This window comes from Podarcis cretensis (assembly GCF_951804945.1).
Source record: "Podarcis cretensis genome assembly, chromosome: 13".
Lineage (NCBI taxonomy): Eukaryota > Metazoa > Chordata > Lepidosauria > Squamata > Lacertidae > Podarcis > Podarcis cretensis.
In genome coordinates this window covers 2,782,017-2,809,075 of record NC_137182.1, presented here as the reverse complement: position 1 = coordinate 2,809,075, position 27,059 = coordinate 2,782,017, and the positions used below count along the sequence as shown (strand labels likewise).

The 27,059-nt window shown below is 43.1% G+C and overlaps 2 protein-coding genes across 6 annotated transcripts in view; both read left to right on the top strand.

The window, feature by feature from the left end:
• EPB41L4B (erythrocyte membrane protein band 4.1 like 4B) overlaps positions 1-2,860 on the top strand; it is a 138,805-nt gene extending 135,945 nt beyond the window's left edge. For 2 of the 5 annotated variants that reach the window (XM_079949451.1, XM_079949452.1), the window contains exon 25: positions 792-2,859. In XM_079949451.1, coding sequence (XP_079805577.1) covers positions 792-861 — 70 coding nt within the window. In that variant the 3' untranslated portion in view covers positions 862-2,859. Of the gene's footprint in view, positions 1-791 lie in introns of all 5 variants that reach the window. The other 3 variants (XM_079949454.1, XM_079949453.1, XM_079949450.1) reach the window with 2 other exon arrangements.
• A 16,818-nt stretch (positions 2,861-19,678) lies between these two features.
• Positions 19,679-27,059, top strand: part of DDC (dopa decarboxylase) — a 53,941-nt gene continuing 46,560 nt past the window's right edge. Inside the window, exon 1 of the mRNA XM_079949749.1 lies at positions 19,679-19,794. The gene's annotated coding sequence lies outside the window, so the exon portion shown is untranslated. The remainder of the gene's footprint in view (positions 19,795-27,059) is intronic.

Genomic DNA, 27,059 nt, shown 5'->3' with positions numbered 1-27,059 from the left:
TGAAGGCAAAACCTGCAAACGGAGTCTATCTCAGCTCCAAATATGGCAACCATTGGTATCCATAGCAAGGTCAGGCAGTACAAGAAAAAAAACATTGTTAGAACCTACCTGTAAAATAAATATGGTTAGACTTAATACAATTGACATTGACCTAGAAAGCAAAAGATGGTTAAACAAAAGCACTGTAGCCTAACTGGGGGGGTGGGGTGGCGGCTCTTCTGCTGACCGTGCTGAGGGTCACTGACGTGATCGGCTTTTATTGTCACTGAGGGAGCCAAGTGGGAACGTCTGACTCATGGCCCACCAATGAGGCTCTTGAATTTGAATCAAGAGATTTGACAGGCAATCCCATAATGCAATGCAGCCAGCTGGGGGGGGGTTAACATCTGGCTCTGCATGATCTGGCCCCCCAGGGATGGTGCAGGACTGCAAGAAGCTGCAGTTGTCACCCATCCAAAATGGGGGTAAGCAGCGCTTGAAGACCTATGCACAAAGTTCCCACTGAATACAACCCTATTAGTTTATGCTCTAGGCTTACTCTAGCTCAGTAGATCATTAGCAACCTCAGGGGAAAGAAGCTGCTGAAAGAGATTTGATTGGGTGTGTATTTGTTACTAAACTCACAATGTGAGTCACATTTCTTCTCACGTAGTGGAATATTTTCAGGATGTTTTACTTGATCAAAAAGCAACCTTTCTCTATGGTTGGTGTTACTGGAATGTTAATTATTTTAACAGAAATATGCAGCATCTTCTGCCCATAAATGCTTTGTGTGTTCATTAATTCCACAGTGCTGAGACTCTGAGGCGGGAACTTGAGCGAGAAAAGTTGATGAAAAGACTGCTGATGACAGAATTATGAAACTTCTCACTTCTGTCTCATTCAGAGAATGGATTGGGGCCTTTTCGTGCCTTCTGTCTGTTTACATTCCTTTGCTTGTGTGTGTGTGTGTGCGCAACATAATGTATCATTACAATATGATATATTACAATCCTGGATTAATCAGTTGGCTAAAAGAGTTAATTCAAGGATTTTCTTTGTATATTTGTTACTCTGGCGAGGATCCAAAGAACCATGAAACTAGTGGTTCTATACCACTATACCACTAAAAAGGGGTTTAGAGTTCAGTCTTTTACCTCAGACAGCAGCCCCTCTCTCTTCCGCATGGCAAACAGCTTTTCAAACAGAGAGTAGTTTCAAGAGCTGTTTGTAAGAGGGACTCAAATGGACTGGGACCAGCTCCTCCCTGAACCTAAGCCTCTCTTCAGATCCCAGTCTATGATTCTGTCTGTCTTTTATTTCTGCTGAATGTTAGGATTTTTAAAAATTACAAAATCAAGTTGAGGCAAATTTTGGTAAATCTGGAATGAAGAGGAACACTGAGGAATACACACACACACACACACACACACACACACGGTGTTCTTTTTCTCCTAGATTTCTCCTATATGTAGATTGCTTTCTATTAAGAAACAATATTGTGTATATATGTTAATAACTGCACAGGGATAAATATTATGCAGAATATTTTGATAGCATATACAAAAGGTCATTTTGTAGATCTGAAAATTGCAGCAGTCTGCTGTTGTTCATTTGTTTTCTTTTTTAAACAAATAATGGCTGTTTGTTATATAATACTTCTACATGGTGGCAGGGGAAGAGTGGGGAGGAGTTGTGACCCTAGGACTGTTAGTCTCCATAGAAAAATAAAAGCTGCTTTTTTAAAATTCCAAACTTCAATATCACACAAGGAGGAAATGCACAAACCCACCTACACTTTCAGGAAATAAAAACCTTGTTAATTCAATTTTATATTAAAATAATACAATTTTCAGTTATTCCAGTTTGCTTCCATTGATCCCCATGTTATCATACCAAATAAAATTGAAAATTAGAATTTTAAGTGAAATTCTAATCTGCAAACTTCTGCATGCAAATTTCAAGTTCATTCAATTTATTGTGCATAGCCAAAGGCCTTTACAATGTACAGCAGAGGGCAAGGCAAGGCTTTCCTCTGAAATTACATGACATACCATGGAAAACCACATTTGAAATTCTTACATGCATATAAGTTAAGCATGTATGTAAGTGCTGGTGAATATTAAGGCCTTAAAGAACATACACTATTAAAGGTCAAGTTTCTTAGAAAACTTTGTCTTCCCAATTTTAAGCAGTGCCTAAAAGTGTAGTTCAATTCTGAAACTACTGTTAGTCATCAGTTAGAGAAATTTTTGCTTTATATGGTCTGGTAACTCTGTTTTTCTGTTACAGATATAACCCTTTTTCTTGGTACTCTTAACATCAGCAACTATTCTGGTAGTCCAACAAGCACCGGGTTACCCAAACCTTGGTGATAGCCGATAAGTAGAACAGGTTCAGGTCTTTCACAATAGGGTAAGGAGTTAAAACTGAATATCTTTTGAAAATCTACTGATGAAGAACTTGTGATAAAAAGAAAATGGCATAAGTGTTGGGAGGGCTTCTGTGATTTATGGTACCTAAATAAATTTCAAAATAGGCACCAATAATGTAAAGCGTCTCCTAAACTCCTGTATGCCTGAAATGTATTAAATAGGTGTTGCCACTTGCTATGTTAAACTGCTGTATGTTTGAACTCTGTTAAATTAGCATTACTCCTCCTACACAAAAGCACACAATAGAGAGGGGGAGTCATTCCATATCAGGTGATCCAACTTTCCCCCCTCATGTCATCCAATTTTCTTAATAATTTGTACGCTTGTTGAATGATCAAAAATAAGTTTAAATCTATTTTTTTTAGCTTTTTTTATCTCATCCCATTTGTGAGTTATGAGGGTTTGAAATTTCAAAAAATTGACCATTTTGGCCTACACAAAAACCTTAAAAGCTCAGACCAGCATTGAGATACGTCAAAACTAAAAACACCAATCTCTTTAGAACCTCATGGGCTTTAATATAATATTTCACAAGATGGACTTGCTTTAAAATTTAAATTACAAAATTTTAAATTTTAAAAAGTGATTAAAAATTAATATGATTTAAGAAATTCAAAAAGATTGTATTGATTATTTAATATTTCTAAGATCTACCTGCGAAATTTCATATTGGGATCTCAATGGGATCACACTGGAAAAAATATTTTGTACATACATGTCTACATTATTGGGACATAATTTTGTTTTATATGAATTTTGTTTTAATGTTCATGAAATGAAGTACTAACAATAATTCTTTCAAAGCAGTAATTCTATCACTCTGCTTTGGAACACATTTTCAAAAGAAAAGCCTGACTAGCATTTCAGATACCTTTTAATTGCATAACTTTCTAAAGAAATGCCTGAAGTAACGGATATTATAGTTTGAAGTCTTGTTTCTTCTGTTATATTTTACTGCATGAAGACCCATTTATCCCATATAGAACTCAATGAGGCAGACATGTATGTACAAAGCATTTTTTCCAATATGACCCTGTTGAGATCCCAAGTTGAAGTTTTGCAGGTAGATCTTAGAAATATTAAATAATGAAAGCAATCTTTTTTAAAATGGTTAAACATATTAATTTTTTAATCACTTTTTAAAATTTTGTAACTTAAATTTAAATTTTAAAGTAAGTCCATCTTGTGATATATCATACTAAAGCCCATGAGGTTCTGAAGAGATTGGTGTCTTTAGTTTTGACGTATCTCAATGCTGGTCTGAGCTTTTAAGGTTTTTGTGTAGTTCAAAATGGCCAATTTTTGAAATTTCAAACACTCATAAATCACAAACAGGATGAGATAAAAAGCTAAAATTTCAGATTTAAACTTAGTTTTGATCATTCAACAAGCGTACAAATTATGCAGAAAATTGAATGACATGAGGTAAAAATGTTGGCTCCCTTGATCTGGAATGACCCAGGGGAAAAGGACTATGCCTAGTGGATAACAGCCACATTTGCCTGGCAGACAGATACCAAGACTGAATGAACATTACAATAGTGACAGCCTTTCTGATAGATGCTAAATATTTGACTTTCCGCCAAAGCACTGTGCTCCTTGTATATAATCACTTTTCTGTCTGAAATTGCAGAACGGAAGTTTTGATAAAACATTATCATTACGCATCTTTTTACACATGCTCTGAAAGAGTTGAACAAGTGACTGGGAAATTTTCATTTCCAGTCTTTTAGAGACTAGAAACTCCTTATCACCCAAGCAGGCTTAATTCTGCATGTAGTCGAGAGTGTTTTGAGTTACTAACAGAGACTCCCATTGATCCAATGTCATATCAGATGCCACACTGACTGACTGCATACATGACAAGTCATAAAGCTCGTTCTTTGAGAATCACCCAGGAGAACTTGCTTTGGGGCTGGCAAAAGAGTCGTGGCTATGAGCCATGTGAGACTTGCCCATATTGAATGGACTGCAGTTAGCAGCTCTGGTGGAAGCTATTGCAAATTTGCACTCCCTGAGGCCTCTATAGCAGCCCAAGTTCAGTTTTATCAGGGCTGAATGTAGCCTGTTTGGAAGGACGCTCAGGACTTGGAAATCCATCTTCAGTTTCTTTTTAAAGAATTGCATTTCCACTTGTTTCATTGTGGGAGACTTTTTGAGTCTAGAAATATTGTGGACAGTATTTTCCTGTTAAGTCCTGTTTATTTTTCCTTCCCACAATCTGACTTGTGTTAGCTTGTTTATCTATGATATCTTGCAGAGTTTCAGGAGCATCCACAGGTTTCTGGGATGGGAATCACAGTACAATGCACCTCCGTTTGCTTCTTTCCCCTCCCACAGGAAGCATATTATATCATAGTCAGATTCTCTATCGTCTGGGGTTTGCCAATATTCTTACCACTATTCAGAGCTGCTTGCAGTAGTCCCAAGTCAATGGGAGCACTGTTCTGTAAATCACAGTATCCTATGCCCATGATAGATGTTGTTGTTGTTGTTTAGTCGTTTAGTCGTGTCCGACTCTTCGTGACCCCATGGACCAGAGCACGCCAGGCACTCCTGTCTTCCACTGCCTCCCGCAGTTTGGTCAGACTCATGTTTGTAGCTTCGAGAACACTGTCCAACCATCTTGTCCTCTGTCGTCCCCTTCTCCTTGTGCCCTCCATCTTTCCCAACATCAGGGTCTTTTCCAGGGAGTCTTCTCTTCTCATGAGGTGGCCAAAGTATTGAAGCCTTAGCTTCACGATCTGTCCTTCCAGTGAGCACTCAGGGCTGATTTCCTTAAGAATGGATACGTTTGATCTTCTTGCGGTCCATGGGACTCTCAAGCGTTTCCTCCAGCACCATAATTCAAAAGCATCAATTCTTCGGCAATCAGCCTTCTTTATGGTCCAGCTCTCACTTCCATACATCACTACTGGGAAAACCATGGCTTTAACTATACGGACCTTTGTTGGCAAGGTGATGTCTCTGCTTTTTAAGACGCTGTCTAGGTTTGCCATCGCCTTTCTCCCAAGGAGCAGGTGTCTTTTAATTTCGTGACTGCTGTCACCATCTGCAGTGATCATGGAGCCCAAGAAAGTAAAATCTCTCACTGCCTCCATTTCTTCCCCTTCTATTTGCCAGGAGGTGATGGGACCAGTGGCCATGATCTTCATTTTTTTGATGTTGAGCTTCAGACCATATTTTGTGCTCTCCTCTTTCACCCTCATTAAAAGGTTCTTTAATTCCTCCTCACTTTCTGCCATCAAGGTTGTGTCATCTGCATATCTGAGGTTGTTGATATTTCTTCCGGCAATCTTAATTCCGGCTTGGGATTCATCCAGCCCTGCCTTTCGCATGATGAATTCTGCATATAAGTTAAATAAGCAGGGAGACAAAATGCAGCCTTGTCGTACTCCTTTCCCAATTTTGAACCAATCAGTTGTTCCATATCCAGTTCTAACTGTAGCTTCTTGTCCCACATAGAGATTTCTCAGGAGACAGATGAGGTGATCAGGCACTCCCATTTCTTTAAGAACTTGCCATAGTTTGCTGTGGTCGACACAGTCAAAGGCTTTTGCATAGTCAATGAAGCAGAAGTAGATGTGTTTCTGGAACTCTCTAGCTTTCTCCATAATCCAGCGCATGTTTGCAATTTGGTCTCTGGTTCCTCTGCCCCTTCGAAATCCAGCTTGCACTTCTGGGAGTTCTCGGTCCACATACTGTTTAAGCCTGCCTTGTAGAATTTTAAGCATAACCTTGCTAGCGTGTGAAATGAGTGCAATTGTGCGGTAGTTGGAGCATTCTTTGGCACTGCCCTTCTTTGGGATTGGGATGTAGACTGATCTTCTCCAATCCTCTGGCCACTGCTGAGTTTTCCAAATTTGCTGGCATATTGAGTGTAGCACCTTAACAGCATCATCTTTTAAAATTTTAAATAGTTCAGCTGGAATATCATCACTTCCACTGGCCTTGTTATTTGCAGTGCTTTCTAAGGCCCATTTGACTTCACTCTCCAGGATGTCTGGCTCAAGGTCAGCAACCACACTACCTGGGGTGTACGAGCCATCCATATCTTTCTGGTATAATTCCTCTGTGTATTCTTGCCACCTCTTCTTGATGTCTTCTGCTTCTGTTAGGTCCTTACCACTTTTGTCCTTTATTATGGTAATCTTTGTACGAAATGTTCCTTTCATATCTCCAATTTTCTTGAACAGATCTCTGGTTCTTCCCATTCTGTTGTTTTCCTCTATTTCTTTGCATTGCTCGTTTAAGAAGGCCTTCTTGTCTCTCCTTGCTATTTTTTGGAAATCTGCATTCAATTTCCTGTATCTTTCACTATCTCCCTCGCATTTTGCTTGCCTTCTCTCCCCTGCTATTTGTAAGGCCTCGTTGGACAGCCACTTTGCTTTCTCCATGATAGATAATTGAACCCTAATCCATATTTGCATGAGCCATGAGTCATAAGATGCTCATTCAACTAAGAAGGGCTTTTTCATAACGGCTTATGCCAGGCAATGAGATCAATCTATTATTCCAGGGTAGGGGTTTTTGAGGTGGTGGTGTGGGGTGTTTTTTATGTAAATAAAATATTCCCAATATTTTACTGGCAGACCCTAATGAATTTGCTTAATTGGGGTGCACCTTCTTGAATTGTTTAAAAAGTTGCAACAAGAGAAACAATGTAAAAGGGATTCTCCAATTTTCACTGGGAGCCAAAGGACTGTAATTTTCCCTGTATGGTCTAGCATTGGATCTCATGAAATGAACAGACACTGCCTTTGTAAACCTTGTGCAAAGTTCTAAATCAGCATCAGGATATGCTCCATGTAAGTTTTAAACTTATTATTCTGGCATTAGGTTTCTGTTTTAAATTTTATGTTAAGAGAAATTTATGTCCTCCCAGCTACATGTGACCAACAAAACAAAGTTAAATGTGCCAGCCAAATATATATATTTGTTTTTGGAGGCTCATTTTCATATATTTCTTGCTATTTCCCCTGGTTAACAGAGAGTTTATACTTATACAGTGGAATATTGCTGTTTCCTTTTTTTTTTTTTAATGTCCTGATGCTCAAGGAGTTTGCAATAAGTATATTGAGACTGATCTGTTGTTTTGCATGCATGATCAGCCCCTAATGTGTGTTTTTGTAATTTTGAGCGCTGTTAATGAATCCCAGAATGTTGGGAGAAGGGAGACATCTCGGGGAGATTCCGCTGCAGAGCCAGGTAACTTACGCCAGCATGGGACCAACTGATCAGCAGCCTGGAACAGAAGCAGCACGTTATGGCATATGTTAGTGAACCATGCCTTGAGGGAGGCTTTTTGTGGCTGAACTGTTTACCTGTTCCTGTATTCATGCCTGCAATAAAAGAACTGAAAATTAAAGAACAATCTCATAGTGATTTGTTTTCATGTCAGGGATTTCAACCTCACAGCTTCTGGAAGATTGGTCAGTTGCATATTTTGGATGGGGTTGCAGTCCCTCTGAAAGAATAGGCTCATAGTTGCTTCCGGGTCCATCTTTGTTGCTGGAGGCAGCCTCCGTGACCAGGAGACCTCTTACTAGCCACAGCTGGTAGGCCAGCTATGGCCGTTCTTGGATGGTGGTAGTCTGGCCACAGTAGTCAGGCACTGGTAACCTCAAGACCTGAATATCATAATGTGCTCCATGTGGGGCTACGTTTGGGCTTAGTCTGGAAGCTCCAGCTGGTGCAAAATGTTGTAGCTAGACAGCTGGCGGGGACCACCTCAGGTTTCAGGTTCTGAATTAACCTAAAATCAATATTTGCTTCATTTTCATGTCTCTTCCCTTATTATAATCTTAACCTGTTTGAAGTTCAGAAATATTCCTTTCTTTTCTCTTGAAGTTACTCTTAAACAATGAACTGTCTGAAGTTTAATCTACACCAGCATTTCCTAAGCAACACATTTCTGCAATCCATCAAGACACTTGAATTCAGGATCAGGTTTGAATTTTCTACTTTGATGCTCCAAGGATATTTCTATTCATCTTGTCACATTAGCAAGCAGTATTACCAAATCTATCTTAACCAAGTTCCTTCTTCTTAAATCCCTTAAATGTCTTTCTTAAATCTTCCAGAGAAAGGAATGCAACAGGTGGGAAGCAAGTCTAATCTGATAAATTTCCCTTCAAAATACATTGCTTCAGTTTTCAAACAACTTCCGCCAGAATTGCTGCTCATTGGGTGCCTTGAAGACTAGGCAGAATGAGCTATAAACTATTTCTCAACTTCTAAAAGAGGCTCCTTAAATTCTTTGTTAAAGCTGTGGATGCTAAGCCTCCTCAATGGACCTTGAAAGTGCACATAATGTGTTAGTCATAGGAATTTTTCAAAAACTTATCATTTGCAACAAAAGCCAAATGAGTAATCTTGTAGACTGCATTAAAGGTGACTTGTCTAGTTGATGCCACATATCAGATGGAAGCAAATGTCAAAGCTTCAATTCCTTTGATATTTCACTAGAATAAGAGAGCAGTAATGAATCTTGTGAGGTTTAAAATATCTCATTATATCATGTCAGCAGAGATCCAGGACAGCTGTTGTCAAAGATAATGCGAGAAATAAGATGGGAGAACATCAAACTATAAATATAGTTAAGAACATGAAACATGTTTTGGTATCTAACAACAGCATAATCAAATCCAAAAGGTGACATTTAAAGACATATTTATGAAAATGGCCTTTTCACCCTATGCAAATTGCTGGAGGGCCTGATTCAAGTTGGAAGCCCACCTACCCTCCACACTAGGATCAGGTCAGGCCCCCAAAGCCCCCTCTACTTAGGGGCAGGGATATGGAGTCTCCTGGGTTACTCTGACATAAAATGCTCCAAGGAGAAGGGGAACTGCTTTTTTAAAAAGAATGTGGTGTGGTTGGCAACAAAACAATCTGAAACACACAATGTGCACCATGTGCAATGTGTACCAATGTGCAGACCATGGGGTGGGGGGTTATGGAGGCACCCTCTTGACACTGGCAACCAATGTGACACTCCCACTGGTAGACCAACACAACCCCCCCCCCCCCCCCGCTATGCCACCCAGGCAAACTGAAGCAAAGCCAGTGTAGAGAGAGTGTCTCTGCCCCAATGCAGCCCCTGCTATGCACTTTGCCCAATGCAATCACTGGTGGTGGTGATTTTGGGGTTTTGTTTTGCAGGGGTCTTTAAACTCCGCAGGGCATAACACAACTGGAGTGTTATCCCAGAACATCGTTAAGAGATCCTCCCTACAATGCTCTGCTTTCATTCAAAGTGCACTGCAGTAGCCAGATAGTATAAGCACACAGGGCATTTATGACCTGAACTGTGAGTAGGCCAAAAGCTAGTCCACACATGGCCCACCTAATCCCTTTTGACTCGGGCTGAGGGCTGCATTGACCTATGGGAAATCTTCTGAAAGCTGTGTGTCAAAGTGGGTATGACCAAAGTGTAAAAGCGGAAGTGGCCAAGCATGCCAATTGTATATATTTAGTTGCCTCTATAGGGGCTACCAAAAAGAAACATTTTAGCATCACAGCATCACACTGGGGAAACACATAACAGAAGTCAATTTTATTTTTGTTTTTTCAAGAACTTACAACACATATCCCTATTTTTAAAATGGTGAATTGGGAAGAGTGCAAAAAACACTTGAACTTTGAGCTCACCCCACACTTCACTTCTTCTGTGCCTTGAAAGCAGGGGGCCAAGAGGTTTCCCACTTGTCGCCTGCTTTCTAGGGACAGGTCTGAGCAGTTATCTGTTTGCCACTTTCCCCAGGAAACTCACTCTTTACTGGTGAATTGGAGCAAACATCCATCTTTATAAAACCGACAGAAGACATTTGCGATAAAGAGGTTTCCCTGGGGGAAAGCAGAAGGACAAGCAGAAGTGTAGATGAGCCCAGGATCTTGGTTTTCCAAGATTTGCTATTAACTAGGATTTGAAACTGAGGTTTAGGCATGCCCAGGGCTTATGTGTGTGTTGGCTTTGAGCCCTGCCCTAAGGAGATGTGGTAAGCAAAAGCAAAGTGGCCTGCTTTTTAGGTTTTTGGAAATAGAATATTGGTCCTCTCCTGGCAAATTCAAGAACTTCTTAATATGCCATTTCACAGTGCTGTATAATCAGAAAGACCTGCAGGTAGGGAACCCAGGGACACCTCTTTATGCAACCTCCTCATACAGCCAGGCAGCAGCTATAGAGTTTGGAATCTGACTCTCCTAACAATTTAAGCTAAACAATAGATGCACTAATTAATAGCGTTTTTTTCTTCTATCAAGACAAAAACTGGAGGATAAATCATTACGTCATGGGAACTGATCTGGCACTATCAGTTTAAGCAAGGATTGGCACAGGAAAATTGGAATTTCTTTTGTACGCTCAGATTCATTCCATTGATGAGAATCTGTGATTGCTTTGCCTTGACTCCTTTCAGGTATATAAGCACATTTGGGCACGGAAGTCATAACTTATTACTTTCTTGGGGAGGTGGGCGTTGCCAAGAGGGTCCTCAATACAGCCTGGCAGGGGAGTCAATGTGCCAGTTTGAGATGCCTCTCTAGGCAGCAGCATGGACCCAGGCACCCTTAAGGGAGAGCAAGTGAGAGAGAGGAACTGGAAGCATTCCCTGCCTCCTCCTCCTTGCCCAGCAACAAAGCTCAGATGGAGGGAGGAGGGTGTTAGGCTGCCTCTTGGCTCAGGCTAAGGAGTCCCTCCCCTCACTCTCTTCTTCCTACACTGCAAGGCTGGGAGGGGGGAGAGATGGTTATTTACTGTCTGAAGACGACTCAGCAGGCAGCTTAAGCTAGACAGTGAGGCAGGACTTGAGAATCCTGACTGCTTTGTTAACCTCCCTTTCCCAAAACACACAACACAGGTTTTTTCTTTTCTTTTCCAGTAATTGATATTCTCTACAACAATATCAAGATGCTCCTATCCTATTTTACTGAAGCTTCTTAGAAGCTGTTTCCCCTAACTATGATGATTATTTTGTTTACAATATAAAGTGAATATTAAAAAAGGTTTTCTTCCTCCATGCATGGGGCCACCTGCCTTTGGTCAGCTAAATTTTCTGTGGAGTGATGGCCCAATTTAGCCCTTAGATTAAAAACTGTCTTTTATTTATTTTAATGAATGTTCTGGGTGGTTTCTGCTTCTCTCTTTTCTGGTTTTCTGAAACTGTTCTCGTTTGCTTTATGTTGTGCTGCTCACACTGGTTACTTACTGCCTCCTAGTGGCCTTGTATTGTTTGTAAAAAAAATATTGTGGGTAGAAAAATTTAACACTGAGCAAGTCCCAGTGCAATAAATAAGAAATAGAGCCGAGGGCTTACCTACATAGGATGCTAATGTTATGATTAGCAATCATGCTGTGGATTAAAAAATAAATAAATAAATACCAAGCATTGGGGTGAGGTTCAATCTTCCCCTCCCCAGTCAATTTATCAATGAAAATTAATACCCCACATAGCAATTATCATGGGGGGGGGGGATAGTTTGCTTTCTTCCCATTGCTAATAGCACTGCATGTGGGAGGGTCACCACCTCTATAATGGCTGGAGAAAGATTAAATCTTTGCTCCAGCTCACTGCAGTCCTGAGGACAGTGACCAACCCCACCAACCACCCATTACAGTGGTACCTCGGGTTATGAACTTAATTCGTTCCGGAAGTCCGTTCTTAACCCAAAGTATTCTTAACCCGAGGCACGCATTCCCTACATAGGCCTCCTGCGGCCCTGGAAGTGGATTGCTTTCGTATCCCGGGGCAAAGTTCGCAACCCGGGACACGTACTTCCGGGTTTGTGGAGTTTGTGACCCAAAGCGTTTGTAAGCAGAACTGTTTCTAACCCGAGGTACCACTGTATTATTCTTTTATAAACCACATGACTGCTAACCACACCGTTCACACAATGGTTTGGTTTGCACATGACAGAAAGACAGACTATGGCTTGCCAGGACCATGCCAACGCGGTCCAGAGAGGAGCTCCCATCCGCTTTGCCTTGAAGCTTGCCACAGAACATGGAGCAGGAATCCGGAGCCAAGAGACTACAGTGTAGTTAGAGGCAACTGCCTTGAGCTGCATGACGAAAGAAAGGGAGGCTATAAATGCCTTAAATGATGCACAAAGTCAACACTGTATCTATATATCAGCAGGGGAAGACCACCTTCCACCAGGTTTTTGGGAACTGACTGCTTTTAATGAAACGGCTGTTGCTATGCTGTTTTCATGGCAACTATTTGTATGGTTTAAACAGATGGTTTTAACTGGGTGTGTGTGTGTGTTAACTTGGGTGGGCATTGTGTTATTTGGGTGCTTGGGTTGTTTTAAATTGTTTTTAAATGTTAAATATTAATTTGGATTTTGGTATTTGTTATACAGTCGTACCTTGGACCCCAAATGTCTTGGCTCCTGAACAAATCGGCTCCCGGACAATCGAAACCTGGAAGTGAGTGCTCCAGTTTTCAAAAGATTTTCGGAAGCCGACTGTCCAGCACAGCTTCTGCAGCTTCCAATTGGCTGAAGGACACCCCTGCAGCCAATCAGAAGCCGCACTTTGGTTCCTGAACGTTTTCAGAAGTCGAACAGATTTCTGGAACGGATTTCGTTCAACTTCCAGAGTACAACTCTATGTTAATTTGGATTTTGGAGTTTGTATTGGTGGGCTGGGGGCTTTGGTTGGGGAGTATATTTTTTATTCATTTGTATACATTACTATTGTTCATTGTTTTTATTATTTATATTATTTTGTGGTGTAACTTTGTGTTGTGAACCACCCTGAGACCTGCCCCCTGCCTTGGCTTGCTTCATAGCTGCACGCAACCCCTACGGCAGTGAGAGGTTGTGTGCAGCCTGTACGCTGCTCTTTGGGGCTGGGTGGAAAATATTTTTTCCCTTGATTTCCCCCCCCTAAAAACTGGGTGCGCCCTATGGTCCGGTGCGCCCTATGGTGCGAAAAATACGGTAATTGTTAGCTTTTTTGAAAATGTCCATTGGGGCACTTTGATACACTAAGACATTGATGCATATAAAAGTGCCCTGCTAGTGTAAAATAGTGCCCCAATATACAAGTTTGCATGAAATCTCTAAACTCGTTAAATTTGAAAAGAAATAAATGTTGTTTACTACATGGCCAAAGTCATTTCTAAATATAATATGACAGATTATCAAGTGTCATATCTCAGGAAAAAACCAGGATCTTGTATGTTTTCCTTCCCCATTGCAAGCACTGATTTCAAGGATGTTGTTTTGCCATTGCCAAAACCAAATTTCCCAAAGGGCACATCTCAAACATCATCTCTTTATACTTTTTCTATTGACTTAAGTAGGCATAATGTGCAATAGAAGCTAAACGTTAAGTAATTATCTTATTTTTTATAAGCATTTTGTTTAAATTACTATTTTTTGACTACCTAATGTGAGTTCTTATACTTTTAAAGTTTTTCTAAAGCTTTTTTTTAAAAAATTGATAGGTGTTTGAGGAAAGATTAATATAAGTTTTGATGTTTTCTTAAGAAAACCTGCCATAAAATCTATGATATGTGTGTAACACTGTTAGCTTTGATACGTAATTTAGATTTTAAGTAACAAATTGTAAGGCTGATTATGATCCCTCACAATAAAAATTGTACAATTTATGCTTTGTATCAAAGAGCCCCATCCAATGTATCAAAGTGCCCCGTAGGTACAGCCCCCCTTTTTTTTTACTGAAGTCATTATATTCTCATTATCTTCTAACTTTAATGGTTCTTTGGATTGCTGTTATAATATTGATTAGTTATGCCATGCATCAAGCCAAATTTTTTTTTATTTGCCTCATTTTTGTTACATAAAATATGAGATGTTTTTTTCTGTATCAATCTGCCCCACTCCCCCCTATGGACTTCAAATCTGTTTTGGGCAATATATTGATATATCGCCCAGCCCTACCCAAGATACATATCACAGGAGAAGTGCTGAAACAGCAGCTCAAGAGGATGATGATTTATTAAATTTGTATACCACCCTATACCTGTAGATCTCAATATGTTCACAACAGAAAATCACAATGTAAGAAACACAAAATACGTCATCAAAATAAAAACACAACCCCACTTCTATAATGTATTTTAAAAGGGCATCAGATGTCAATCATCCAAAGGCCTGGTTAAAAAGCAACATGTACAAAAGGTGTACAATGAAGGTGCCAACCGAACCTCCCTGGGGAGAGCATTCAACAGACAGGGAGTCACTACAGAAAAAGACCAGTTCTAGTTTGGCCACCCTTCGGACCTTTCATGGAGGAGGCACACAAAGCGGGGCCTCAGATGATGGTTGCAAGAGCCCAGGTTGGTTTCTATGGGGAGAGGCAGTTCTTGCGGTATTGAGGTCCTGAGCCGTTTAAGGCTTTATAGGTCAAAACCAGCACTTTGAATTGGGTCTGGAAACTAATTGGTAGCCAGTGCAGTTGGACCAGGATCGGTGTAAGATGCTCAAACTGTCTTCCTCTGGTGAGCAACCTGGCCACCAAATTTATGCACCATCTGAAGTTTCCGAACCATTTTCAGAGGCAGCCCTACTTATAACACATTTCAGTAATCTAACCTTGAGGTTACCAGAACATAGAGAACAGTAGTTAGGCTGTCCCTGTCCAGATAGGGGCGTAGCTGGGCCACCAGCCGAAGCTGATGGAAGGCACTCCGGGCCACTGAGGCCACCTGAGCCTCAAGAGCAGGGGTCAGCAACCTTTTTCAGCTGTGGGCTGGTCCACTGTCCCTCAGACTTGTGGGACTTGAAAAAAGAAGAAGAATGAATTCCTATGCCCCACAAATAACCCAGAGATGCATTTTAAATAAAAGCAAACATTCTACTCATGTAAAAACATGCTGATTTCTGGACCGTCCGCCGGCTGGATTGAGAAGGTGATTGGGCCAGATCTGGCCCACGGGCCTTAGGTTTCCTACCCCTGCTCAAGAGAATGCAAAGGATTCAGGAGGACCCCCAAGAGACATGGCTGCTCCTTCAGAGGGAGGGTAACCCCATCAAGAGCAGACCACCTATCAGTGCTGTTATGTACTGAGTGAATAGGATCCAAAGTGCAGCAGTCTGATTAGTCCTAGAACAATAGGATCCAAAATGCCGCAGTCTGATTGGTCCTAGAACAATAGGATCCAAAATGCAGCAGTCTGATTGGTCCTAGAACAATAGGATTCAGGATGCAGCAGCCTGATTGGTCCTAGAACAATAGGATCCAAAATGCAGCAGTCTGATTGGTCCTAGAACAATAGGATCCAAAATGCAGCAGTCTGATTGGTCCTAGAACAATAGGATTCAGAATGCAGCAGTCTGATTGGTCCTAGAACAATAGGATCCAAAATGCAGCAGTCTGATTGGTCCTAGAACAATAGGATTCAGAATGCAGCAGTCTGATTGGTCCTAGAACAATGCAGCAGTATGACTGGTCTGCAGGAGCCACCTAATCCAGCTCCAGATAGAAGGGAATCCACAACCTGATTGGCCTACAGGAGAATTCCGGAATTAGCCAATCACGTGGGGCCCATTGTGTAAATAATGTATATAAAGCAGATATTTGAGGGGACTTCCATTCCCTCCTCACCACTATGAGCTGAATAAAGAGCATGAAATCCACTCTTGACTCTGAGTATATTTCAAGTGCAGAGGCGTCTTCTCCTTTTGCTGTCCTGTTCTGCCTTCATTTGCTCAGCAGAGGGAGCTCCCATACTTACCAATAGTTATGAATATCTCCACAAGGTGTCACACAAGGAATTGTTTTCTGAGACAGTGCTGAAAGCAGTACAATAGAGGCAGTGAAAAGAAGAGGCTGCTGGGTTGAATCGCAGACCCACCGAGTCCAGCATTCGAGCTCAAGCACTATCACCCTCCTGTTCCTGCTCACTAACCACAGGCTTTCGGAGCCATTCTGCCTCTGATCCTGGTGGCAATATATGGCCATCCTGACTCGCCATGGATAGCCTCGTCCTCCATGGATTTGTCTAGTAACTTGTTGAAGCTGTCCAGATTGGTGGCCATCACTCAGGGCAGTGGCCTCAGGCTGGAAGGATTCGGGCAGCTGGGAGCCAGGGCATGCTGTCTTGGCCTGCAGCCAACTGCCCTCCACCTTTTACTCTCCTGGCAGCGAAGGAGGGAGAGCAGGCGGGGCAGAGGCATCTTCAGTTTTGCCTGAACACATGTCAGGAAAAATTAAAATGTGGAAAACAAGTCAAAACATGATGCGTGTGTCAAGAGAAACAAACAAGCAAACCAAATTAAATGTGATGATAATGTGAAATCATGACCCCTGGATGAGGAAAAATAAAAATTCCAAGAATGCAAAAAGCAGAGGCTCAGGAAAAGTAAAAATAAAAATAAATGTGAAAAACAAGTGAAATAATGACCTGTGGCTCCAGAAAAACAAAAACTAATAATAATAATAATGCAAAAAAGGTGTGTAAACTCAGGAAAAAGAAAAATACCCCAAAAGCAAAAAACAGGTGGAGCTCCCTTTCCCCCTAAGATATAACCTTTCTTTATCAGCCTGGATAGCTCAGTTGGTTAGAGCCTGGGGCTGAGAATGCCAAAGTTGCAGGTTCAATCCCTGTACAGTCATACCTCGGGTTGAAGTTGCTTCAGGTTGAGCGCTTTTGGGTTTCACCGCTCATGCATGCGCAGACGGCCAAAATGACATCATGCGCATGCGCACAAGTGGTGAATTGCGACCCATGCAGACACGGGTTGCGTTCACTTCAGGATGCGAACGGGGCTCCCCAAAGACTCCGTCAACGTGTCCTTGAGGCTCTGCACATTGGCCACCTGGGAATCGTCAAAATGAAGGCGTTGGCTCAGTGTTATGTCTGGTGGCCTAACATGGACGATGCCATCACTGCCTGGGTTTCTGCTTGTCAAGCATGCCAAGAATCAAGGCCTGCTCCACTGGCAGCTAAGGGATACACCTGGGAGACACCCAAGACACCCTGGTCGAGGGTGCACATCGATCTGGCTGGCCCCTTTCGTGGCTGGACCTTTATGGTAGTGGTGGACGCCTATTCCAAATGGCTGGAGGTGGCCCTGATGCCCTCCACCACTACCGAGGCCGTCATCCGGGTGCTGCGAGGCCTGTTTGCGACGCATGGGTGTCCTGATGTCCTTGTCTCTGACAACGGACCGCAGTTCACGTCAGGCACTTTTGAGCGGTATCTTTTGGGACTGGGCATCCGCCATGCCCTAACGGCACCATTTCATCCATCCAGCAACGGGCAAGCGGAGAGAATGGTGCGCTTGGCAAAAGAGGCACTGGCGCGCCTGGACCGGGGAGACTGGCACGAGCGGGTCGCCGAGTACTTGTTTGTGCAACACATCACCCCTCATGTGGCCACAGGGCGGAGTCCTGCTGAACTGCTTATGGGCCGCCGCCTGAGGTCACCGCTCGACTGGCTGCACCCGGACTTTGCCATGGCCGAACCCCCAGGCTGTGCCAACACGCCACGGTCCTTTGTTCCAGGAAACCAGGCCCGGAACTTTGTGGGGGACATTCCTTGGGTGCCAGCCACAGTAGTGGGAGTCACTGGACCTCGCTCGTACCAGGTGGCACTCGAAGACGGGCGCTTGTGGCGCCGGCACATAGACCAGCTTAGGCGCAGGGTTGGGGACTTGGACACTACCGCAGTGCCGCCAACTGCGCTCGTGGCTCTGGAACAGACACTTACAGATGGCGAGGCTCCACCCACACCTCTCTCACAAACTACAGGTGTGGAGCCGAACCAAGCCGCTTCAGAGGGTCTGCCAGACTTCCCACAGACTCAGACCACTGCCTTGCCTGACATTCTGCCAACTCCACTTGCGTATGTTCCACCCACAGCAGTGGATCCAGGGGACTTGGTTTCAACGCCACCTAGGGTCGCGCCACAGCCTCAGCAAGAATTGGGCAGCCCACCGGACCTGGGTACCGCTTCCTGGCAGTCTGGCAGAGTTTCCAAGTGCCCAACTTATTTAAAGGACTATGTTGTTGGACATGTAATACTGTTGGTCTAATGGGAGTATGTGAAATGTAACCGATATGCTTTTGTGCCTAATTGAACCATTACCTGTAGTGCTGTATATAAGGAAACCATTATGATTGTAACTAAAGCCTGGGGAGGGGTGTTATGTACTGAAGTTCTCACCCTGGGCCAGCAGGGGGATACTGTAGATAGTTATGCAAATAAGGGATCGAAAGTGACGTTCAGTGATTGGATAGTTTTAGAAAGTTGTTACAATTATGTGTACTGGAGCTCTATATAAGCAGGCTGACTGAACCCTTCAGTTCAGTTCTGTTCTGGCCTCTGAAAAAACAAGAGCTGTTTGAAGAATCGCTGTGTTGTCTGATATGTTCACCCACAACTTAACACTCTCCCCCCACCTTTTGGTGTTTGTTGACTCCTTAGGCTGCCCGTCACGCCTTGGACCTTCCTGTCGGGTGAAGCGGTTTGTAGAGGAAACACAGAGGGGGAGGGTAGAGGAGTAGTTGAGCTGCCTGCCCCTCTTTTCCAAATGCCCAGCCCCATCTGCCGTCACTTCATGTGCTGGTGCTCGGCTGTTGAAGATCTCGGTCTACTCTTAGGCCAAGATGTTCAGCATTTTTTTTAAAAGGGGCACACTTGAAAAAGCAACGTGTGTCCTGCACCTGGGGTGAAAGGTGTTTTCTTCATAAAGAGCTATTTCTCTTTTTTAAAAAAGGAAAGATTAAGATAGTGAAGTGAGGGGGGATTTAAAAACCCCAATTTTACTCATCTCCACGTTATTTTCATCAATTTGGGTATTAAAATGCCCCCACAGCAGTACGTCTGCCTTGGAAATAGTTCCTCGATGTTCTATATTGTAATACTAATTAGAAATCACACCAGACCTGCTTAGCATGGTGGTTTGTAGATTTAGGAGACATGTAGACATTTAAGCAGCTAACTGGATTAGTATTAGGAATATTTGCTAATACTGTCTGAATATATTCATTATCTGTTAGGTGCCTGCTATCTTTTATGTCTATTTGCTTATCCCTAGAAAGGTGGGAGGCCTGACCTTCCCTAACATACCCATTTGTACATGTGTTTAAAAGCTGGAAGAACCACTATTTTAAAACCTTGCAGTTGAATATCGTTTGCTTCTATAAGCCAAGTTTCTTGTAGGCACAGCAGATCAAATGATTTGAAGGCATGGGAGAATATGGTTGGGGAGGAGGAGTTTCTGCATGTGGCAGAGGTTAATGATTGGTGTGCTTCCTTGTGGATGAGATTGATAGAGTAAAGCAGCTTGGTCTTACTGCCCCCTGAAAATCTTATTTTCTTGAATCGGCTTGTTTGTGGCTCCAGGACTCTGCATGGTGCTATCTACTTTATTCAAAACACCTGAAAGTTGAAAGGAAAAAGTAAGTAAAAACGAATGTGTTACAGGACTGGGAATCTTAACCTTTGTACCAGGCTTTTGAAAAGTGTAAACTCTGCACTGTTGTAATCAACTAGTTTGATACCATGTTTTCAAGGCTACTGTTTTGCACGATCAGAGCATGTTTAATAAATGCTGCTTTCTTGAACATGTTTGCCTTTTTAAAATCAAATCTTTGGAAAACACTATACTGATTTAAATGATCCATATATTTGTGATCAACCCTGTTTGCCCGCCTGCTTTCTTGTCAAACACAACTCTGTATATAACAAATGTATAACATACACTGAATGTCCCAGTGCAATATTGGATAGACCCGGGCTATCATCCCTCCATGACACTTTTTCTTAATCTGAATGCCTTGTCTGAACCACGTGTATACACTGGACTCCGAGTTATCATGGCTGAACTTCCCGGCTTTATAAGCCCTGACCTTATCTTGAAATTTCCTCAATGTCTGTGATATTATTTTGCCAAACACTATCGTCTACCTGTCCCTTTTGAACTCTTCTCCAGTTCACAATCTCTAGTTCCAAACTCCGTTCCTCTTGGGTGGCCTTGTCTATAACTCAGAGCATTAAATCGCTGGAGCATTTATTTAGAATGCCTACTGATTTCTGTTTAAACTTCTCTGAGTCTAAGAATAAAGTGGGAGCCTTTTGGTATGCATTGATTTTTGTACTATTCTGATAAAGACACAGCATGATGGTGCATTTTAAGCATGCGTTTTTAAAGAACTATGTATGCCGCACAGCACTCCTTGAAGGAAAGGTGGGCTGAAAAATAACTTAATACACATTCTTGCCATTTTGGTGCCTTGCTGTTACAAACATATGGGATTTTCATTGAAAGCTTCTGTAACAGTCATGCACAAGTTCTAAAGGATACAATATTAATATGCATCACATTGGTTTTGGGGAGCGGGTGGCACTGTGGTCTAAACCACCAAGCCTCTTGGGCTTGCTGATTGGAAGGTTGGCGGTTCGAATCCCCGCAATGGGGTGAGCTCCTATTGCTCTGTCCCAGCTCCTGCCCACCTAGCAGTTCAAAAGCACACCAGTGCAAGTAGATAAATAGGTACTGTGTCCAGTTCTGGGCACCACAGTTCAAGAAGGAAACTGACAAACTGGAACGTGTCCAGAAGAGGGCAACCAAAATGGTCAAAGGCCTGGAAACGATGCCTTATGAGGAACGGCTAAGGGAGCTGGGCATGTTTAGCCTGGAGAAGAGGAGGTTAAGGGGTGATATGATAGCCATGTTCAAATATATAAAAGGATGTCACATAGAGGAGGGAGAAAGGTTGTTTTCTGCTGCTCCAGAGAAGCGGACACGGAGCAATGGATGCAAACTACAAGAAAGAAGATTCCACCTAAACATTAGGAAGAACTTCCTGACAGTAAGAGCTGTTTGACAGTGGAATTTGCTGCCAAGGAGTGTGGTGGAGTCTCCTTCTTTGGAGGTCTTTAAGCAGAGGCTTGGCAACCATATGTCAGGAGTGCTCTGATGGTGTTTCCTGCTTGGCAGGGGGTTGGACTCGATGGCCCTTGTGGTCTCTTCCAACTCTATGATTCTATGAGTCTATGATTCTACTGCTGTGGCAGGAAGGTAAACGGCATTTCCGTGCTCTCTGGCTTCCATCATGGTGTCCCATTGCGCCAGAAGCGGCTTAGTCATGCTGGCCACACTGGCGGAGGAAGAGGGGGGCAGGAGGAGCGCCCCACCCCGGCAGCGTGACCCCAGTGGGGTTCCATCGTGGCTGTCCCCCTGCCTGTGCTGGATGCCCCGCCCCTGCAGGTGGCGCGCCCCGCCCCCAGGATGCACACCCCGCCCCTATGGGCGGCGCCCCCGCCTCTCTCTGCCTGCTCTCCGCCCCCGGTGCCAGAGCATGAAGCTCCACCACTGGCTGGCCACATGACCCGGAAAGGTGTCTGCGGACAAACGCCGTCTCTCTCGGCCTGAAAGCGAGATGAGTGCCGCACCCCATAGTCGCCTTTGACTGGACTTAACCATCCAGGGATCCTTTATCTTTACCTTTTATCTGCATCACATTGGTAGTCAAATTAATGAAATGGTACCTGCTTTTTTAAAAAATGTTTCAAGAATAAATCACATGTTCTTTGATTAATAACAACTGTCTCTACCTCTTGTAAGTTTGCAGGGAATTTCTTCCCGCTCCTCTGTCTGTTCAGGGGTATGATAACGCACAGAAGCAAACATGGCAGTGTTATAAATAAAGATGGCCAGCTTTATTCACCCAGAGAAGAGGAAAAAGGAAACATAGGCCTGGCATTTCTTATAGCCCAAGCTATCACAAAATCACACAAGTCTGCTTGTAAGTAAGTGAGGTTGCAGGAAGATGCATATTGGCATATTCTCGCGCAACAAACATACAGATTTCTGTTGACCAACTAATCTTTAAATTAAACCATAGCTCAAAAGACACATGCCATTTCTGTCAGTCTTACTGGTAGTTAACATCTAAGCTTGGTGGCATTACACTGTCTGCTACATTTACATTTCTTTATCAACCAACTGGTTCAATCAATAAAATGTTTATTTAATGGCTGACTGATTGTAGTAAAGTACACATCACAGCCACCAATTATTGATGATTACAGGTAGCAAGCCAGGAGGTCTGAAATATACCAGAACATTCAGATATGTTGCTACCTGTTGAGCAATAGATTTATTAGACCTCTCAAGAAAGTTATTTAGAACTGTCTCTTAAGGATCAACTAGGAAATTGCCTTATATAAATTTTGTGTTCTCTGACCCCTTGATAAAATCTGGACTGTTACAAGCTCTTTAGTGGTTGCAAGGACACTGCCTATCATTAAAGGAAACTTTGGCAAATCTGCCATATATAGTCCTAGAGGCCAAAACCTTTAAATATGCTAACGAAACTGCTCTTCCATAATGCTATAGAATTCAGATATGGGCTACATTTATTAGAGGCTGAGCAATGCAGGGCAAGTGAGCATTGTGCATATGGCCTATAAGTTGACTCATGTCACTCTTGAGCATCCTTACACAGGCTTCCCCCCACGTTCATGGGGGTCACCCTGTAGGCGTAAGTGAAATTGTGTAGAGTGAGGACACCCCTCTTTAAAAAGGAGGATGTACAAGAGGACACAGAGAGAGAGACTCACCCTGGAAATCACCCAGGGAGCCGGTGTGTGCTGTGCAGCAGAGCAGCAGAGATGGGGAGATGAAGCCTCCTGCCCTGCGCCACTGGCTGATCAAAGGACGCCTTCCCTTGCTCAAGCAGCAGCCCCGAGTGAAGGAAGGCCACGCTATTTATTTATTCATTCATTTTGTGGCAACCAGTGAGAGAGTGGGGTGTGTGTGTGTGTGTGTCTGCATGTGTGTGTGCCTGAATTTCATTCTCTGTTTAACCCAAGATTACCCTGCACTGTGGAAGGATCAATTCTTTGCAGGTGTGGAACAGACATTATGTAGCAAATGTGAAAGTGTCCATCCTGCAGATTGAAGTGGTGGTGTGGGCATTTAGGGGGTAAGGTGACCCTTCAGTTAGACTGGTCCAAAGTTTTGAAGAGCTTTATATAGTAATAGCAAAACCTTGAAATTGGCCCGGTAACCAGTTGCAGTCATTGCAGATCTCTGAACAATGGTGTAATATGCTCCTCTCAGCTGTTACACTGCAGTGTGTTGCTGTTATGCTACCAAGTGCAAGGGAATCGCCAAACAGAGTGAATTCAAGTCTTGAAGTTACCAGTGACTGGATTACTGTGATCGAATTATCCTGGTCTAGGAATGGGTGCTGCTGTCGTACAAGCCAAAGCTGATAAAAGGCGCTCCTAGCTGCCGAGGCTACTTGAACATCAAGCAAGCAAATTGGATCCAGATGCACCCACAGAAGCTCCTTCAGGGAGAGTGTAACCTCTGTCTAGGGCAGGCAACTGGCCAATTTCTCAGACACAGGAATCACTCACCCAAAGTGCCTCCATCTTGCCAGGATTCAGACTCAGTTTATTGGTTCTCATCAAAACCAGCTCAATTTAGGATTTAGGGCAGACAAAAGAAAATGCTTCTTCATGCAGCGCATAGTCAAACAGTGGAACTTGCAGTGATGACAACCAACTTGGATGGCCTCAAAAGAGGATTAGACAAATTAATGGAGGAGAAGAGGCCTATTGATGGCTGCTAGCCAGAATGACTATACTCTGCCTCTGCAGTTGGAGGCGGCAATGAAGACAAGTCCCTGGAAATCTTCAGAGGCGGAGAGTTGCTCTTGTGCTCATCTTCTGCTCCCCAGTTTCACCAGGTACCTGGTTGGGAGACCAGGATGCTGGACTAGATGGGATATTATGTTCTTGAGATGCAGGATCTGGGATATGTCCAGAATTGGTGCACAGCTCTTGAAAGTACATCACACATCTGGGATATTTTCTCTCTCTTTGGCTGTTATTTGAAATGTTTCTTTCAAAATTCAGTTTCTGCTCTGTTGTACGCTTCATTCTTGATTTGTTTTTGCTTCCTTCCTATTCTGCACTCGCGTCTCTTCTCCAGGCATGATCCAGGATGGTTTCAGTATTCTTTCATTCCTCTAGGAAATGTATATTTAATGTTGGTATCCATCTACTATCCCTTCTTCAATTCTAACAGCTAAGGCAAAAAAAACCAAACAAAAAACATTTAATAATTTAGCAATGTTTCCTGTAACATGCTTGTTGGAAATTACATGTACTCAGCTGGGATTTTCAGCATGATTTTTACTTGTCAAGATTCCTTTTATAATCCTGTTTTTCCCCTGATGTGTTTTTTGCCTGAATCTTAAGTGGCTGGCTGTTTGCTCTGTGTTTCAAAATATAACCACAGTACCACAACTTTTTTAAAAAATAGGGTGAATTTGCCTCACTTCAGTGGGAGAACTAAAGATTTGGTTTTCTGAATTTTGTTTTTGATTCCAGGTGTGAATTGGGTTAGATCAGGCCCAAAATGAACTGAACTGAGTTGGTGCCTGTTGTGCCAGCATTCCCCCCCCCCCACCTGCCCCTCTCTGAGGTCCTCTGGCTCTCCCCTGCTCCACCTTCCCACTCTGAGCAACTTGTACAGCTCTGAGCTAGGTTTTGGACGGGCATGTCAATAATTCCCCTGTATTCCTTCCGCCGCCACAGATAACATTTATCTGGATATCCCAGCCCAGCATAACCAAATATGAGGCATGCGGTATAATGCAATTAATTTAGCAAACAGAAATAATAAGCAAGGGTTTTGTGTGTGTGGTTTCAGCTTTTCTTTATCTTATTTGTTACTTTATCAGATACACAAAAACGGCTACTATAATAGTGATCCTGTACAAAATCATGGGCTCTGCCAAATCACGTCCACCACCATCTCTCACCCCCCCGACTCCACTCTCATGTGTCTCACCCCCAACATTCAGACTCCCTTTCAAGTTCTCCTTCATTCACCACTCATTCATTCGCCCACGTTCTAAGCTCATTCCTCCCTAACATTTACCTCAGTTCTTCTCATACACTTCCCTGCGCATTCACCTTAATTGCACTGCTATCTTATGCACACACCAGAGCCTCCCACTCGGAATCCCCCAGGCGGAATCACTGAATCGGAGTTACTGTTTCATTGTGTTTTTTAATGTTATTGTTATTTTATGTTTAAACCATCCTGTGATCTTAGGAAGAAGGGCAGTAAAATGAATGAATGAATGAATGAATGAATGAATGAATGAATGAATGGAGCTCACACATTTCTAGCTTCAATCTACCCAGGTCTTGGTTAGTGGGGAAGGAAAGTGGCCCCTGCCTCAAGCGCCTCCACTTTGCTGGACTCTGCGCTCTCTGCAGCCTGAAGGCCACCTGCCCAGAGGCAGCACAATATTAAGAGCTGTGCTCAGTCTGCCTTAAAAGAAAGAGAAAGGGCAAGATCCATGGCAAGTAGGGACTATGTCAAATGGTTCCCTGTATCTATGGCCTGCCCTTGAGGTTTTGCTACTCCTTTTGCTGGCACATTACACTTTCAAATTTATTTGTAGTTTATTCACTCTGAAAAGTCCTTTGATCCTTTGATCTTTGCAACTTGTTGAGTACGTTAAATCTGAATTTTCTTTTTGGTCTTTTTACCACATGAAAAAGGATTTCTGCCTTTATTATACATACATGAGCTTAGCTCAGGGGACCCAATTTCCACTTTTGTTTTCTCCCTTAACAGGTAATCTAAAATTAGATCAACTGGGATCACATCAAAAGAGGGATGTCTTTGTTGAAAGTAAATGTAATTCTGTCACCAATTCCAAATTAAAATTGTGTGTGTGTGTGTGTGTGTGTGTGCACACGCGTTTTCATTACAGAAAAAAAAGAACAATTAATAAGGGAAAGCCACTTATCCAGAATAAGTTAACAATGATTAATCTGAACATCACCACTCACAAACTGATTATGGAACTGGAAGCCCACAGTTCAAGATGGCATCCAAAATGATGCCCCAAACTTATGCTTCCATTGCCATATAGGAGCTTGAGAGAAACAGTAAATGACTGAACTGAGATACCTACAAAATCATTAGAATACATATACATTTATACCAAAGCATAAAGTAAAGGTAAAGGTACCCCTGACTGTTAGGTCCAGTCGCGGATGACTCTGTGGTTGTGGCGCACATCTCGCTCTATAGGCTGAGGGAGCTGGCGTTTGTCCGCAGACAGTTTTTCCGGGTCATGTGGCAGCATGACTAAGCCGCTTCTGGCAAACCAGAGCAGCACACGGAAATGCCATTTACCTTCCTGCCCGAATGGTACCTATTTATCTACTTGCACTTTGAAGTGCTTTTGAACTGCTAGGTTGGCAGGAGCAGGGACTGAGCAACGGGAGCTCACCCCGTCGCGGGGATTTGAACCGCCGACCTTCTGATCAGCAAGCCCTAGGCTCTGTGGTTTAGACCAAACCATAGGTAAAGGTAAAGGTACCCCTGCCAGTTCGGGCCAATCTTGCCAGACTCTAGGGTTGTGCACTCATCTCACTCTATAAGCCGGGAGCCAGCGTGGTCCGCAGACACTTCTGGGTCACGTGGCCAGCGTGACAAGCTGCATCTGGCGAGCCAGCGCAGCAGACAGAACGCCGTTTACCTTCCCGCTGGTAAGCGGTCCCTATTTATCTACTTGCACCTGGAGGTGCTTTCGAACTGCTAGGTTGGCAGGCGCTGGGACCGAACGATGGGAGCGCACCCCGCCGCGGGGATTCGAACCGCCGACCATGCGATCGGCAAGTC